Source organism: Pinus tabuliformis, chromosome J, assembly GCF_031772625.1.
Source record: "Pinus tabuliformis cultivar Carrire ecotype Pingquan chromosome J, CPIR1, whole genome shotgun sequence".
Classification (NCBI taxonomy): domain Eukaryota; kingdom Viridiplantae; phylum Streptophyta; class Pinopsida; order Pinales; family Pinaceae; genus Pinus; species Pinus tabuliformis.
This window is the reverse complement of record NC_142295.1, coordinates 257352892-257369522: the sequence shown is the minus strand read 5'-3', so window position 1 is coordinate 257369522 and position 16631 is coordinate 257352892. Positions and strand designations below refer to the sequence as shown.

At 41.5% G+C, this 16631-nt stretch overlaps 2 protein-coding genes across 3 annotated transcripts in view; both read right to left on the bottom strand.

Moving 5' to 3' along the window:
• ALB1 (ALBINA 1) overlaps window positions 1-16631 on the bottom strand; it is a 309920-nt gene that overhangs the window by 281035 nt on the left and 12254 nt on the right. The window lies entirely within an intron of this gene.
• Window positions 871-1980, bottom strand: LOC149226752 (uncharacterized). Its single transcript, XM_089375363.1, has 2 exons — window positions 1290-1980; window positions 871-1145 (listed from the first exon to the last, which is right to left on the bottom strand). Exons 1-2 carry the CDS (start codon window positions 1651-1653, stop codon window positions 955-957), a joined length of 555 nt encoding a protein of 184 aa, XP_089231489.1. The 5' UTR covers window positions 1654-1980; the 3' UTR covers window positions 871-954.

The following is a 16631-nucleotide window of genomic DNA, read 5'->3' as shown; positions in this document are numbered from 1 at the left end:
TCTGAAGTCTGTTACTCTAAAGCAGTGTTGAAAATATTGGTATCGGGAAAATATTGGTGAGGGTCCAGAAAATATCTTATCGGCAATATCGCAAAAATATCGGCAAATATCGGCAAGCATAAAAAATGCATAATATATTCATTTTTTTCAGATTTTTAAACATATAAAGCAATAACAACATGAAAAAAACACATTGGCACATAAATATGAAGAAAGCACTGATATATATGATGTCAAATAGAAATGATACATCAAAGGCAATACCAAATCCTGCTGATCCCTTATAATTGTCCATTCAAGGACTCAAATGTGGAGAACCAATACAAAATAACATCACATATATAAAAGTATCTCATCATCATGAGTTATATGTAGCATAACAAATAAAACTAGCAGGCTAGCAGCTATCTATCTGAAATCACTGCCCTCTCCCCCTTTTACGGGAAAACATGATGGGCTGTTTGCCAGGCCTGCCCCTAGTAGTAGAAGGCCCTGACCCTGCCTCTGCACCTAATGTCAAATAATGAGTGCTAGGTATGGGGCTATGCTCTCCTATATCTATAGCAGATGGTGTTGATGTTGATGCTCCCGCAGTGTCCTCCTCCTCCTCCTCCTCCTCCTCCTCTGAGTGCTGCTGCTCCTCCGAGTCCTCCTCCTCTTGCTGCCCCTGTTCTAATGGATCATCTGCCACTGGCTCTAACCATGAAGGTGACTCCTCCAAGATGGGCTCCTCAGACTCCACCCTCCACTGAGACAATACATCAATATTGTCTAAGGAAATGGCATCTGGATCCATTGGTGATTCTATTTGCCTCACTCGAAGTCGGATGTTATAATGCACATACACCAAATCGTTGAGGCATGCGAACTCCAACTTGTAAGAGTGTCAAAAAAAGTAATGAGTCTTGACTCTTGACTCTTGACACTTGAAGGTCATAAATTAAAAATTAAAAATTACAATAAGTGTAATTGCTCAACTGAAGGCTGGAGCTCAAAGTTATACCTGTTGCGCTTTTTTGCGTGTATTTTCTCAAATACACTCCAATTGCGCTCACACCCTGAAGAGCTACATGTTTGACTCAAGATTCGTATGGCCAATTTCTGCAAATTTGGTGCCCTTGCACCATAGCTTCGCCACCAAATATCTACAACAAAATAATGAAATAAAAAATTCAAAAACTTAAAACATAATTAAACTTTCAAATAAAAGTTACATAATTGAATTTTTAAAAAATAGAATTATAAGTAAGGAAATTCTAATTTCTAATGAGTGATGACTTGTCACTTACGTGGCATGAAGAGGGTCCTTTCCCTAATAGCATCATCAAAGCCAAATAGGCCAACACAATCCCGATAAGACTGTATCTCGCGATTGATTTTGCTACGAAGCTCAGGATCAGGTACCATCCTCTGAATACAGGAATGGAGCCCTTCCATCACCTCGCCATCAAAATCAAAGCCGCATTTGTATGAAAATGCAGGGTTGAGGAAGAGTGTTGCTGCATGAATGGGTCGATGAAGCATCCCTGTCCACCGACTATCAATCACATCCCATAACATCATCTGCCTATCAAGGCCAACAGAACCCTTGTCTACATAATAAGAACGAATGGCCTCCTTGGCCTTATCCATGCCCTCATACAAATAAGCCATTGCAGGCTTTTCCCCATCCACCAATCTCAAAACCTTTACTATAGGTTCACTAACTGTGCATGCTTCTTCTACTCCATGCCAAAACGTCTCAGATTACACCATTTTTGCAATGGCTTTCCCGTCCTGTCTCCTGTTGTATCTACAATTACACCAATCATCAGACACAAACATTTGCTTCAACTCGAACTGACATCAAAGCAAAGACTACAGAGTAATAAAGTTTGTGGCAAAACGTGTGATCGCAGGACGCCGCAACTCCTTGTTTCTAGTGAACCTCCTCATGAGGCTAAGAACAAAAGCATGGTTATAAATAAACTTGGGGACGCTCCTAGCCATATCAACCGACTCTCCCCATATCCTCAAGCAACAAATCAAGACAATGTTTTGCACACGGAGTCCAGAACAATGTGGGATGCCTCTCCATAAGCATCTTGCCGGCAGACACATAATTAGTTGCATTGTCTGTTATGACTTGCACCACATTCTGCACACCAATCTCCCGAATGAACCCATCTAACAACTCACATATCGTTGCTGCATCTTTGATATGTTCTGATGCATCCAACGATTTAATAAACATGGTACCTTTAGGACAATGTACCAAGAAATTTAGAAGGGTCCTACCTTTCCTATCTGTCCAACCATCAGACATCACTGTGCATCCAATAACTTCCCATGTCTTTTTCAACTCCGCCAATCTAGAGTTGATGTCTTGCTTTTCTGCTTGAAGAATTGGCCCCCGCAACTCCTCATATGTGGCACTTTTGTACCCTAGGCCCACAACAGCAATAGCATCACACATTGTCTGCCAAAATGGATTGGTTTTGGTGATGCTGAGAGGTAAGTCACTCCAGAAAATACACCTCCCCATGACTTTATCTGCTTCTTGCTTCTCCTTTTTTTTAACAAGCGATTTTATGCCAGGTTGTGCTCCAGGTCCTGTTCGTGGAACAAAAAATGATGACCTCACACTAGCAGTAGCAGGTGATGATGTGCCAGTGCCAGCTATGGAGCCCCTCTCACTACCCTCAACATCAAAATCAGGAAAAGATATCTCGAAAGATCTACCTGCATGTTCAACTTTGTTTCTTTTTGCCTCTTCCTTCTTTCTATCTTTTCCATCAATTGCCTCAAGAGCTTTTTGTATAAGCTCCGGACTAGAAACTGTACAAATCCCAACATCATGTCCACTGAGTCTAGCAAGATGGTATTTCAGTCATGTAACCCCACCTGTCATCCTGGTCCCACACAATTTGCATGTAAGATATGCACGATTTGTCCCACCATCAGGGTTCCCATACTCCCAAAATGGGTCCAAGGCTTTTGGTAGATTTGTATTTTGTAGTGGGCTAACTCAAACCTAAGGCACCAAAAAAACAATTGGAATTAGTAACTTAAGAAGTAATAACCACATCATTTTACAAAGCAGTTTTTTTGCTACATTATTTGCAATTTTGCAATGTGAATTGAAAATTGAAAATTCAATGAAAAACCATAAATGACAATAAGAGGGTGTATTTGAAAGTTAAAAAAAAAAATGCAGTTTGCTCTCGAATATCAAAGAAATCTTTAAGGGAAACACCAAGTAGATAATCATGGCTACATGAATAAACAACACTGTCAATAAGAGGAGGAATACGTTTCACTTCGAAGGCATTACACAACATCCAATATTGAGCACATCATTTCATAAATTCATACATAGAAATAGGCAAACGGTAAACCTACCTCACTGTTCACATTGCACAATAAGAAACTAATTTCTAAGGTGAAGAAATTTTATAGAGATGAACCCCTAATATATAATAAAATTAATAAATAGCCTCTGCAGCTATGAACTCAAAAAAAATGGAGTTTGCTCTCCAAATATGGAGAAAACTTGAAAACTTAAAAACTTAAAACCCTTGCATTTGCTCATGGGCATGAAAATCTTTTCAAATGGAAAAAAAAATCAAGCAAAATGATTGTAGGCAAATAGGCAAGCAAGAACAATCCTAAAACTAACAAAAAATTCATTAAAATAGGGGTTTATTTGAACATACCTGTTAATGGAAGAAATGAAATTGTCTCACTGTTCTTGAAGCTTAGATCAATGAAATCTTCGTTGTTGGTGGCGATAATAGCTATGGAACGCTCAAACACTCCTTGGCAGCAAGCACATAGCTCTCCCCTTCCTTCTCCAGCAATCAGAAATGAAAATGATTCATAAAAAACCAAAATCCGAATTTTATAACCCGCGCGGATATTTTCTACTGTCTCTCGGTGATAAATTGCATCGTCACGCGATATTTTGCCGAAATATCGGCGATATTTCAGAAATATCGCGATATTTTCTCGGCGATATTTCGGCTCGCTGAAAATATCACGATATTTACGAATATCGCCGATATTTCAATGATATTTACGAATATTGCCGATATTTCGGCGATATTATCAACACTACTCTAAAGCACTATTGAAGCTGAATGTATGAATTTAAGGAAACTCTTCAGCAATCATTTATGCACATATTGTTGTATATTGCAGAATAGGATTCAAAGAATCCAGTGTCTCACATGTTGACACCAAATATCACTTTATATGGTACAGCAAAGGACATTCCAGTTTGGATGGATAGATCTCATGATGAGCAGGTTGCCTGATGGACACTTTGCACTCTGAAAAGACAAGCTTAGGCTTGTGGTCTCCCTGAGTAAGAGGGAGTAAGATCAATGAAATATTTCTTCATCAAGATATGCAAGACGCAGAGGATTGCCAAGTGTTGCCAAGATCTCTGCTGTAAATCAATATGTTTGTTGTGTATAGATCTATATGCTGCTAGATGGAGCTATGAGGCTCCCATTGACGATTTGATACCATCACCAAGATCTATTCTTGATTTTCAGAAAGCAGCCTGGAACTATTCCCTATATGAAGGGATCTTTGGGTAAGATTGAACATTGAACTCTGGGAGCTCCTAGGGGCTTGGGGTACCTATTGAGCTGTAAGCAACCATATGGTGAGTGGTTCACCTTCCCCTACTGTTGATGACATATGCATAGGATGAGTGGTTCACCTTCCCCTACTGTTGATGACATATGCATAGGATGAGTGGTTCACCTTCCCCTACTGTTGATGACATATGCATAGGATGAGTGGTTCACCTTCTCCTATGCATATGAGCAGGATGAGTGGTTCACCTTCTCCTACGGATACCCTAGTGAGAGATGCATATAGGTATCTGTTGACATGTCAGTGGGACGTGGTTCATCCTTTCCCCAAATGTAGAATGCTCATTCCCTACGATTGTTGGTTGACATGTCAGTGGGACGTGGTTCATCTTTTCCCCACATGTAGGATCCTTCCTACGATTAATAGTTGTGACTTGTGTTTGTAGGACGTGGTTCATCCTTTCCCTACTCTCAGTGATTTGCATACATAGGATGTGGTTCGTCCTTTCCCTACATATGATTGTGATGTGTGATTGTAGGATGTGGTTCATCCTTTCCCTACGTGTGGTTGTGAGCAGGATGTGATACATTCTTTCCCTGCTATTGATTCAGTATCATCCTACCCATGTAGTCTGGGACACATGGGAAGTACCTCTCATCTGGCCAATGAGTTGGGAAAAGTGGTTAAGGACCATAGCACTACCGATGGACGCATCGGGTACTGCCATACTCCCTATGACTAGGATGCATGATGTTTTTCAACTTGATCTGGGATCAAGTTTGATTGAGGTTTTACCTCTAGACTGACTTTTGTCAGTGGAGAGTGGTAAGGTCTTGTGACTCACTCTTGATCAATTCTTCTTCATTATTACATCAATGTTCAGCAAATCAGAGCAGAGCAGAGACAAGATACAGAGATGGTTCATGGTGACAGGATGGCATGATGATCAGTGAAAATGACTGATGGTTTGACAGGTGAAATTCTCCCTAGTTGAGAGGGAGTGTTAAAATTGGCAACTAGGGCCTAATTCCACTTTGGACAACTCCTATGGGAAATATTATTATAGCATTGAATTCCTCTTTTAGAGAGGACCAAAATCGATCTAAAGATCGCTAAATTTATGTTTCTCTCATATAAATTATCAAGGTCGGCTTCCTTCATATGTTGGCTCATCAAGTCTAATGGTCATGTCTCTTGACGCCCATCAAACTATATATATAGAGGTACTTCCAATCTCATTTGGGACATCAAGAGAAGCGAAAATTCTTCTGAAATGAAGTGCGGGTCTGAGGTTTGGGTGTACAAGAGCAGGAGCCATGTTTGTGTCAAGATAATCTCTGTTTGGGTTCAGTTTTCCTGTGGAAGAGAGGCCGCAATTGTTTAAGGGTTGTAGTGGTTGTTTGAACACTGTTTGGGGCTGGGCATTCTTACTATCTCAGGCCGCAATTTAGAGAAGAGGTAAGGTCTTCGATGCTTGTATTTGTATCCTCTTTGTTTTTGTTCAAGCCGCAGGAAGGGATCATCTACCAGCAGGTTGGATCACTTGTTTGAAGATTTGTAAGGCCTTGGAAGGCTCCTCCCTTCAAGCTGCAGTCACAAAAGGATACAGCGCAGTCGTTCAAAGGCTTCTTCTTTAGTTTTGGGGCTACTTCATCCACCTGTCGGTAAAAGGTTGTTGTAGGGTGCATTGAGAAGGAATCTCAAACCCTAGATCAGTGAATGGTCATCCATAAGTGGACTACAAAGGAGCAGACCTGTGTGAGGAATATTCACCGTGTTTTGAATATTGGTTTAGGACTATTGAAGTACCCTAACCAGTCTTATTGGTGCACAAAAGATAGTAGATCTTAATCTTCATTGTACTCTCTCTTGGGGTTTTTCCCTGGCTTGAGCCAATCCATGTGTTCTCTTGTCTTGGCTTGTCTTGGCTTGTCTTCTGCATTTTCATTAGATGTTCTTTCATCAGTTACTGTTGTAAGTTTATGGCTAATACGAATAGAAATACAATAATGGAATCAATAATGGGCTAAAGAAGTGTTTGTGCAAGATCATGTTAAGCCTAAAATTAACACAACCCCTTTCCAATTTTTACTATTCGAGAGGAGATTGTGGTTCCTAGGTTGAAGTCCACTGTATTCAATGAATTATGGTTTTCAGGCTTAGTTATGTTATGATCATCTCTATCGAAATGTTGCTCATTAACCAAATCCTTCTCCTGATTGTGTAGTTCATCATGACTTTGGAGGAAGTTATTTATTTCTTCATTGTTTTTTAATACAGGCCAATGCTCTTCATAATCAGATATGGAAGGTCGATATATAGTGTCAATAACACATCTTCCTAGCTTGGAAATATTGTCATCAATGCTTTGGAAATTAGATGCAGCTACAGCTAAGGCATTGGCAATGAAGTTAAGGGTTCGAGGGAGAGCTCGAAAGGACACCTCTTGAAAACTTTCGATCATATGGGTAATCCTTTCCCTATATGGTTTCTCAAGCTTGGTGTTGAAAGTCCCTCTTATTTGTGAAACAACCAGGTCAGAGTCTCCTATTATAAGTAATCGTTGAATTCCTTGATTGAGCAGCCTCAAGCCCTAGTAATAGGGCTTCATATTCAGCCACATTGTTAGTGCATTCAAATTGAAGTCTCAAGGAAAACATCAAATAAGCCTCAAATAGAGAAACGAGAACAATACTAACCCCAGAGCCCGGCTCAGAGTTAGCCCCATAAAAATACATTATCCAAATCCCTAGAGGTGGGGCTTCAATGGGTTCGCTTTTAAAAATCCTCCATTCACCAAGCTCAACATTTTCTTCATTCAAGTCCTCATCAGAATCTTGCAAACAAGTAATCATAGGGGCTGAAAATTCATGTCTAGGGATAGATGCGTAAGAGTTCTCCCCATAGGGAGATATATACTAGACTTATTTTCGTTGGTGGAAATTTTCAAATCCTCCACTAGTTCCTTGGATAAAATTATTCCCCATGATGGAAGTGTTTCTACTACGACTATGCTCATGGTGATTTGTTTCTCGAGATAGTCATGGAAGCAGAACCTTTCCCCTTCTATCACCCCATGCACCTTGGCTTCCTCGGAATTCAAAATTAACTTATCAATGCACTCTTTGGAAATTTTAAGTCTTAGATTTTGCATTATCTTTAAGGGCATGATGTGGACAAGCCTTCCTAAATTTAAGATGAAAGTTCTCAAAATGTGATCATTGATATCTAGTGCAATTTAGAAAGGATCACTCATATCTAAAGTTATCTTGATGAGGAGGTTCACGACAGTGTGACCAAGAGGTCTTTCCTTGTACTTTTTTATTTTTACTCTTTTAGTTTTTGGCAAAATCCTATCTTCATTGAGTGATGAGTCGTTATCTTCCGTGTTGATTTGGTGTAGCATTGAATGTGCTCTAGCCATGAAAATTGGTGGGGAGGCTAAAGCATATGAGATCTCCAAGACCCATAAATGGTTTGGGGAAATTCTACCTGGTGAAGGAGATATTAAAATAATTAATATTTTTAATGGGTTCCTAAGTCTAAACTTAGGAAAATAAAAATATTAATGGGTATTAATATAAAACTGGGTTAGAAAGTTCTAAATGACATGGATCAAGCCAGATCTAATCTTAGCCATTGATTAGAGATGTAATCTCGGTCGTTGAAGACTCATCAGAAAAAGTATAAGAGGAGGCTTGAGGTTCAGTTGGAGACACACCAGAGTGATCAGTCAATTCGATTTTCTAAAGTGGGGTTTGATAAGAGAAATTGAAGCAGTGACCAGTTGCAGCGAGGGGCAATGAGTGCATAGTAGAGAGGCAGAGATAGTGTCGGAAGACTAGCGCAGAGGCAGAGAGACAGAGATAGTGTCGGAAGACCAGCACAGAGGCAGAGAGGCAGACGCAGAGCCAAAGGAAGCCACGCAAAGGCCAGCAGTGATTGCGTAGAGGGCCAGAGGGCCTGCGTGAGTGACGCAGAGGCCGCAAAAGTGACGCAAAGGACCAGAGAGGTTGTCCAGAGCCTCAGAGGGCTAACGCAAAGGCCAGGAGGGCTGACGCAGTGCCTCAGAGAGGCGCTGGAGAGGGTTTCGTGGAGCAAACTTTCAGAATATCTGCTTCCGAAGAGAGGTATTACTGCCAGATTATTTTCTTTGTAGGGTGAGCCAGTTTGGCACCTAGTTGTACTCAGAAAAGTTGCATAATAATAAAACCCTCAAAACTGTTGCACCGGTTTTCCCAAGTTGGGTTTTTCCAGGGACGATTGTCCAAAAATAACGGTGTCCCTTGTGTGTTTGTCTATTTCTTTCAGTTGTTGATCTGTAGATGGTTGAGACTGCATTGTGTTTATTTCAGTATTTATATGGTTAAATAACTTGTTCAGTAATTAAACAAGTAGGAGAAATAAACCAGATAGTGCAGGAAAATTTCTAATGAGTTAGACTTAGAAATTTCAACATTCCGTAGGAATGTTAGGATCATCAATTTGCACAATGTTTACTAATGTTTCCTTCATAGCTTGATCAAGATCAAAAGTATTGTTTTGGGCTTGAAAAAGGTCAGTGGGTTTCTTATTCCTGACATTGAAAGCTAATTTTCCAGTAAAGGCATTGAAGTAGGCAACAAGAATCACTTCTTTTGGGGGCCTAAGCTCCTTAGGGATCAAATGGACCATGGTGTTGAATCTTTAGTTGAATTCTTTGATGGGTTCTTCCTCGTCCCTTTTACTAGAGAGGAAACCTTTATATAATTCCACCACATCCCTTTCATGAAACCATTTCCTTTTTAATGCATTAGCAAAGTCATCCCATGATGAAATAGATGATGGGGTTAAGGTTTAATACCATATGCGAGCATCGCCTTCAAGTGTCATGGCGAATGAAATCATGTGAGCATCTTTGCTATATGATGAGTCACATACTTGGCATTTGAATTTGGTAAGATGCTCTTGGGAATCTTCTTTTCCAGTAAATATTGGCCTGTGTGGATTTTTAGGAGGTGGGTGTAGAAGGGCCCCAAGAATATTCAAGAAATCTAAAGGAATGAAAAACTCATGTTTACACTTACTTTTATTAGCCACCGTATCAAAGAAAGGAGTATGAATAGGCTCATTAGCTCTTTGTTGATTAGTCAGAATTTCAGGGTTCTCCATTTCAATGAGGGTATTATGGAGTCGTCAGAGGAATACTTATAATGTCGTCAATGAACCAATCCCTCAATGATTCACAAGAGAGGTAGACTTGTTTGATCCTCGGCAACAGCGCCAAAAATGTTACTACTCAATTTAGCAGGGGTCTTAGGAGGGGTTCCAAAGGGACTACTACTATATCAAGTGGCAACAATGGGACAAGGACCCATTGTCACCTCAATCGATGTCCCTCGCTCTTTACGGACTTTCACCAATGGGAGGAGTCACAGTACGAGGAAATCACTAGGAATGATGAGTCAAGGATAGGATATGTAATGATTTCCAAAGCCCATTCACAAGAGAGACTCAAATAATAGGGTTTGCTTGCTTTAGAAGCAAGATGAAGGGCTCTCTAAGAAAGGCTTAACGGATGCCTAGACCTAGGGCTTAGAGGTATTATTTAATGAGGGATGCCTTAGACCTAAGATTCCTTTTAGAAACAAGGTTTCTCGGTGGCCTTTTGAGATAAAGAATGACGAGGATATGGGACCATAGAGAGACCTTGGGAAGGTCCAAACTTGACCTAGGGTTTGAATGATTCCTAGAAGGGTGTCTAGGTCAAGGTAGGATAAGGAGAGGTCTCTAGAATGTTTAACTTCCATTGATTTTTTGAGCAAGTAGACCTTCCAAAATGCCACTAACCAAGGACACCCAAGGACAACAATGGAGTTGAGGATAGGACTTAGGATATCTCGAGATCTAGCCACGAGATTTCGATGAAATTTGGAGGACAACTAGAGAAAACCCTAGCGTATTAGAGGACCAACTCGCACTTGAAGAGGAGCTCTCTAATGCAATTTGCACTAGGCCCTAGAGGGTACAAGGGTTAGGGCAAGGAAAGGGAGAAAAGAGGAGAAAAGAAAGGTTTAATGTGATCACCAAGACAAGGATCAGTGCCTAGCCTATTGGGAGAATGGAGTCAAGAATGAAATTTGATTTTTAGACCTTTGCTTCATCAAGGAGTCCAATATGTAACTTCGCTTGTCTAGGGACTTCGTTTTGCAAAGCTAGATGGAGTTTCAAGGTTGAACCACCTAAGTTAACCCCTAGGAACATTCACTCTTATTGCCAAATGAATAACGCATGCAATAGATCAAGATTACCAAGTGATTCAAGATTTTCGCATAAATTTAGAGCACAAGCAACACCATGATGCAGTGTTCCATACATTAGACATATAATCAAAAATTTTGCATAAAAGAGAAACTTACATAAAAAATAGTATATCCATCCATCATATTTGCAAGAGAGAAGCTCCAAGATAGAGTAGCAATAATCCAAACATCAAAATGCATTAAAGATCCTCCAATTCGTCCATCAATAGGTAGTGCGAAGTTCTCAAGAAGAGAAAGATACAAATCCAAGTGATGATGAGGAATGAAATGAACCTCTCATCAATTTATACGATCCTCTAAGGGATTTGAATTGCCTAACTAGGCCTAATGATGCCCCTAATAATAAAAAAATGTACAAATAACAACCTTTTGGTGACAAGCACACCAAATAGCTCCATAATATGAAAAATAAGCCTCTCAAGAGGGTCGTAATGATAATACAATAGCTAGGAGGGTCGTTAAAAGGCCTTGTCAAGTCCAACATGTGCCAAAATGAATGAAAGGGCTCCAAGCAAATGACCTGTCGTGCTACCAAGTGGTTGTGGGGGCACAAAGGAATCCTCATGGGTCTCCAACTGAGTCGAACAAGCATGTATCCCATCTGCAAGGGTTGGAACAATAATGCAATCCCTCCCTTTGTCTCCCATGGTGAGACAAAACCCCATCTAGGCCCTGGATCAACTTCCAAGTGTGTGATGCAAGTGTGTAGCCGACTAGGCAAGGTGGTCCAAGTGCATCATCATCATCAAATAAGTGGAACATGAGCGAGCAATGAGTGGTGTTGAAGGATCCCATGGCATGGCTATCTGCTCTCTGCTATAGTGGAGGCACATGGCTCTCAATGCACACCCAATAAATGCCAATATTGCCCTCTAGAGAGCTTGGACCCCGTATAGGGAGACCAAACCCCAAGATGAAGACCCACCTGCATAAGATCCAATGTGTCTCCTCACCTTCCAGTACAACAAATCATTAGTGTAATTGAGAAAATGAACTTACAAGTCATGGAACCAAGTGGGCACTTCATAGTGGCATGCCCTTCCATAATGGGCTTTAGAGTGTACAGGTGTCTCCAAGTTCAAGGAAGAGGTTAATCAAGGACCCTATTAAGTGGTTTCAACCTCTAAGGGAGTGACAGGTCCATGGTACATATGTCATATGGTTGGTGTCATGTGATATAATGATGGAATGGAGTGGGGCATCAGGGGAAGGCTCCAAGCCACATGCCATGGTACAAGGGTAGCTATGATGAGGGAGGCCCACACTTGGGTGTATAGATGTAGGAGGGAGCAATCATGGTACATGAGTTACCCTAGCCTTTGTTTTTCCACCCTTCTTCATATGCCTTTTGTTTTTTATTGATTTTTCTTTTATAACTGGTGGGGCTCCAGGGAATGAGAGCATGATGTGTAAGGTATAGCAGTGATTACCCCCTTAAGATTGGGCAGTTCATCGCCCACCAGGGGTTGGGACAATCATGGGTTCCTTAATGATGCATGGATCCAATATGAGGGGTCCTAAGAACTAGGGTGATGGCCATGGCGACAGGGATAGAGCTCATGTTGGCTTTTGCCCACGTGCTAAATTTGTATGTCTCGACCATCTTTTGCATTTTATGGTACAATTCTTGTTGAGAGTGGCCAAATTATGCTCTTTACTTTCTTTTTAGTTGCATCAACCTCCAAGGCATAGTTCCAAGCCTGACCCAAAGTGTGGACAAGGGGAGGGGAGGCTAACTCCTCGTGGACCCAATTGATAAATGTGGACCCGGATGGGAAATATGTGAAAAGTGGTTATAATGAGCGGAGGGGAGTGATGTATGTGGTGTCGAGAAGCAAGACCACGCAACCAAAATTTGGATTTCCCATGTAGTGCTACTCCTAAAGCTAATAGCCAATAAAGGAGATCCCATGGGTCTAGGACACAAGGTTAACCACCAAGTTGGACAAGGGGACAAGGAGTACAAACGAAGCCCATACTTTCCACCAAATCCCCCGACTAATCTGTTGAATTTCAATGATCTTGGTGTCTGGATAGAATCTTAAAATCTCTTACGCTACCAAACCAAGAATTTCAACAGAACTACTTTGCACAACGAAATATAAACAGCAGTAAATCACACATGCATAGAATATAGACAACTTTTTACAATTTTCAACGCAACTTTGTTATATTAAACAACATATAATACAACAGTCTAGGGCTTCCGTACTAGGGATAATGGTTGTTGGAATTTCTAAGTCTGACACGTTAGAAACCCTTCATGCACTTTACTGATTTATTCCTACCTACTTGTTCTGTTAATTAACAAGTTATTTACCATGTAAATACTGGAAATAAATACAAATGCATGCTCAACACATTACAAATCATCAACTGAAAGAAATAGAAACAAGCACACAAGTGACACCGTTGTTTTTGGACTAATGTCCCCGGAAAAACCCAATGCGGGAAAACCGGTGCAGCTATCTGAGGGTTTGATTTATTAAGCAGTTTCAGAATACAATCTGGGTGCCAAATCCGACATACCCAACAGAGAAAAATCTCGGCAGTAGTACCTCTCTACTCAGAAGCAGATATTCCGGCTGAAACCCCGGATAAACACTCCGGCAGCTCCACAGCTCCAATCTGCCCCACGAAACCCCAGTGTCAACCTCTAGAGACTACGTCAGCGTCTCTCTAGCAGCGTCAGCCCAATAGCCCCTGCATCAGCCTCTAGAGGCACTGTGTCAGCCCTCTGGCCCTTTGCGTCACCCACGTTGGCTCTCTGAGGCACTGCGCAACTCCTGGCTGCCTCTGCGTGGGCCCTAGCTAGCTCTATGTGGCCTCTAGCTGGCTCTGCGTCCCTCTCTCCTGGCTTCTGCGTTGATCCTCTCGGTACTGTCTCTCTGCCTCTCTACTTCTGTATTCACTACCCCTCAACTGCAACTTTGATCACTCTCTCAACTTTCTCAGCAAACCCAGCCCTAGAAAGTCGAAATCTCTTGACCCTCAAGCCTCCTCTTATACTTTTCTTGTTGACAATCAACGGTCGAGATTAAGTCCTAATCAACGACTAAGATTAGATCTAGCTTGATCCATGACTTTTGGACCATTCTAACGCAGTTTTATATTAATTCACATTAATATTTTATTTTCCCTAAGTTTAGACTTAGGGACTCCATTAAAAATATTAATTATTTTAATATCTCCCAAATTGTTTAGAATCTGCCCAAACCCTTTCTGGGTATTGGAGATCTCATGTGCCTTAGCCTCTTCACCAATTTTCGTGGCTAGATCACATTCGATGCTACCCCAAATCAACAATGGCCCTCATACATCCACTAGTAGAAGATACAAATTGGGGCCTGGTGTTAGTACATCGACAACCAATATGCCCTCAACAAGATACTCTGACCATGAAGTCGACTCTCTCAGCTCCCCTTGGTCGTACCCTGTACCTACCTGGTCCTTCGGCTCCAGATCTGCAGCACTACCTCTATCAACGATCCAAGTCCATCTGACCACTGGATATCAGCTATCCAATCTGCTCACTAGTTGATCGTTCCTCCATCAACGCATCAACTCATCGGAAATCCTGTAGAGTTGTTCACAACTCCACTTGTGAACAACTCTCGATCTGCCCACTATTTCTCCTTAGCTACTCAGGGACTTCAGCCCACTATGGTCTTCCTGTGTTGCACCGATGAAGACCAACATAGGGCATGGAGGGTTGCCACCTATCACTGCAAGATGTCCATCTCCCACAATGAACACGGGCTAGGAGGACTGCCCATCATCTGCTGTAGAAGTCCTTCTCCACACACAAGTCTAGGGCTCCACAAACTGCTCCTGGTTGATCAAACCCTTGAGCTCCAACAACTGCCACTCTAGCAACTACTTTTGTCCATCAAAGTGTTGCACATCGGGCTCCAACTTGGACACTATCACGTTGTCCTCCAGCAGACCATAAGTTCCCAATCCACGTTCACACTTGGTCCACTCTCACGCTGCCCTCCAACAGTCCATGAGTGACCAAGTCCACATTGTAGCATTTGCACCTAGTTAGGGCATCCTCACACCTAAGAGACCCTTACACACGGCTGCCAACAGACTTCTCCATATCTACCCTTTGCTCTGCAATAGAGGAGCTATGCATAAATCTAGGCTTCAACGCTTCACTGCAAGTTCTGCTCCTAGTTGGGGTTCCTTCATGCCCAAGGCAACTCCAACAAATGGCTCCCAACAAACTGGTCCAAGACACTAATCTTCACTGTGGAAACTGCCCACTGGTTAGGGCTTCTGACCTGCACGTCAGCGCTCCCTCCTTGGCTTTCATAGGCTGCTAGATAACCAATCCAAAATAGGTCACAAACTATGACCCAACATACACAAGATGCACCCAAAATGCATACTCCAGCTCACTGTTTTAGGGTCTGCTCCACGCTGCAAATCTGGATTGGTTAGGGCATGAACCACAGTCCCTAACACCCTTCAATCTCAACCCAAAAATGCTCCTTAGAGCTGCAACTATCTCTTCTTTGGAGGTCGTGACACCTAGCTATAGGTTTGGGTTGTTTCTAGCCCTTGAGCAGTCCTCGGCCCTCCTTAATCTCTGTGGCAGGCTTCAGTGAGGGCTCACAAGCCTGTGGCACTTTTGTTTAGAGACAAACCACCCATCAAATAGCCCATAGACACATCCTCCCTGCCTCGGCCCTCTTGCAAAGTCCCTCGGCCCTCCTAACAGCACCTCGACATTTTTGAATTGACATTAAAACAATCCTCTATGACTCGTTGTTCTTGACCTTCATTTGTTGCGGCTAAGACAGAGACTTAGTCTCTCCTCCACGAGTTGTTCACTTGTGTTCTCTTCTATTTGTTGCTTGGCATTAGTCTTGATGATAAGAAACGATAATTCTAAAAGAACAAATAATAATAATGAAAATCATTACAAGATAATGCCATATTAAGAGAAATCGTCTCACTGCCTCACTTTGGATTTCTCAACATGGTATCAAAGCTATGGTCATGGTCAAAGGCAATTTGAATACTATGGTCTTGGTCAAAGACAGTTTGAGCTATGCTCATGGTCATCAGTGAAAGAGTCTGTTTGCATGTGTCTTGAAGAACATATTCACCATATGAAGACACCTTAAAGAAGAAGGTTTTTAGTGTACCACAATGAACTAGTTCGGATTAAAATTCCAGAGAAATAGTATTTTAGTAGATCATAGTGAAGTAATATTTCAGGTTGACCGTTGAAGTATGAACATCCTATTGGGCTACACTAGAACCGAATTTTGGGCTTTTATCACAGGACCGAGAGTATGTGATGCCACTACAGAACCAAAGAAGTCGAGTTATGATAGAAGTGCAAAAATCAAGCTATGATGTCACTACAGAACTGAAGCATGAGACAAATAAAGGGTGATAGAAGTATAATGTTACGGGACCGGAAAACAAAGGAAGTTGTCTCAGGATGCCACAAGAATCAAGTATGAGAAGGCTGCCACATAGTTGAAGCACTAATTAGTGAAGCAATGATAAGATTGAAGTAGTGATTTATATAGAGTAAAGTAGTACATTCAGCCTACAACTCGTTGAGGAAAAGGATATCAGAGTCGCTGTCTATGGAAATCTACCAATGATCTGAGGTATCTATGACTACAAAAATTATTCAGTTTGAAAGGAACCTGGAGTCTGTCCCATGAAAAGTACAAGGTACCAACTCAAGAAAATCAAGTAAGTATTGTCACGAGTCTAATA

Bases quoted from the DNA above. Each gene is read 5' to 3' on its own strand.
- LOC149226752 (XM_089375363.1), bottom strand. From the start codon at position 1,653: ATGGCTTATTTGTATGAGGGCATGGATAAGGCCAAGGAGGCCATTCGT. The intron at 1,146-1,289 runs GTAAGTGACAAG...ATTTTGTTGTAG, and splicing joins AAGGACCCTCTTCATGCCAC to ATATTTGGTGGCGAAGCTAT.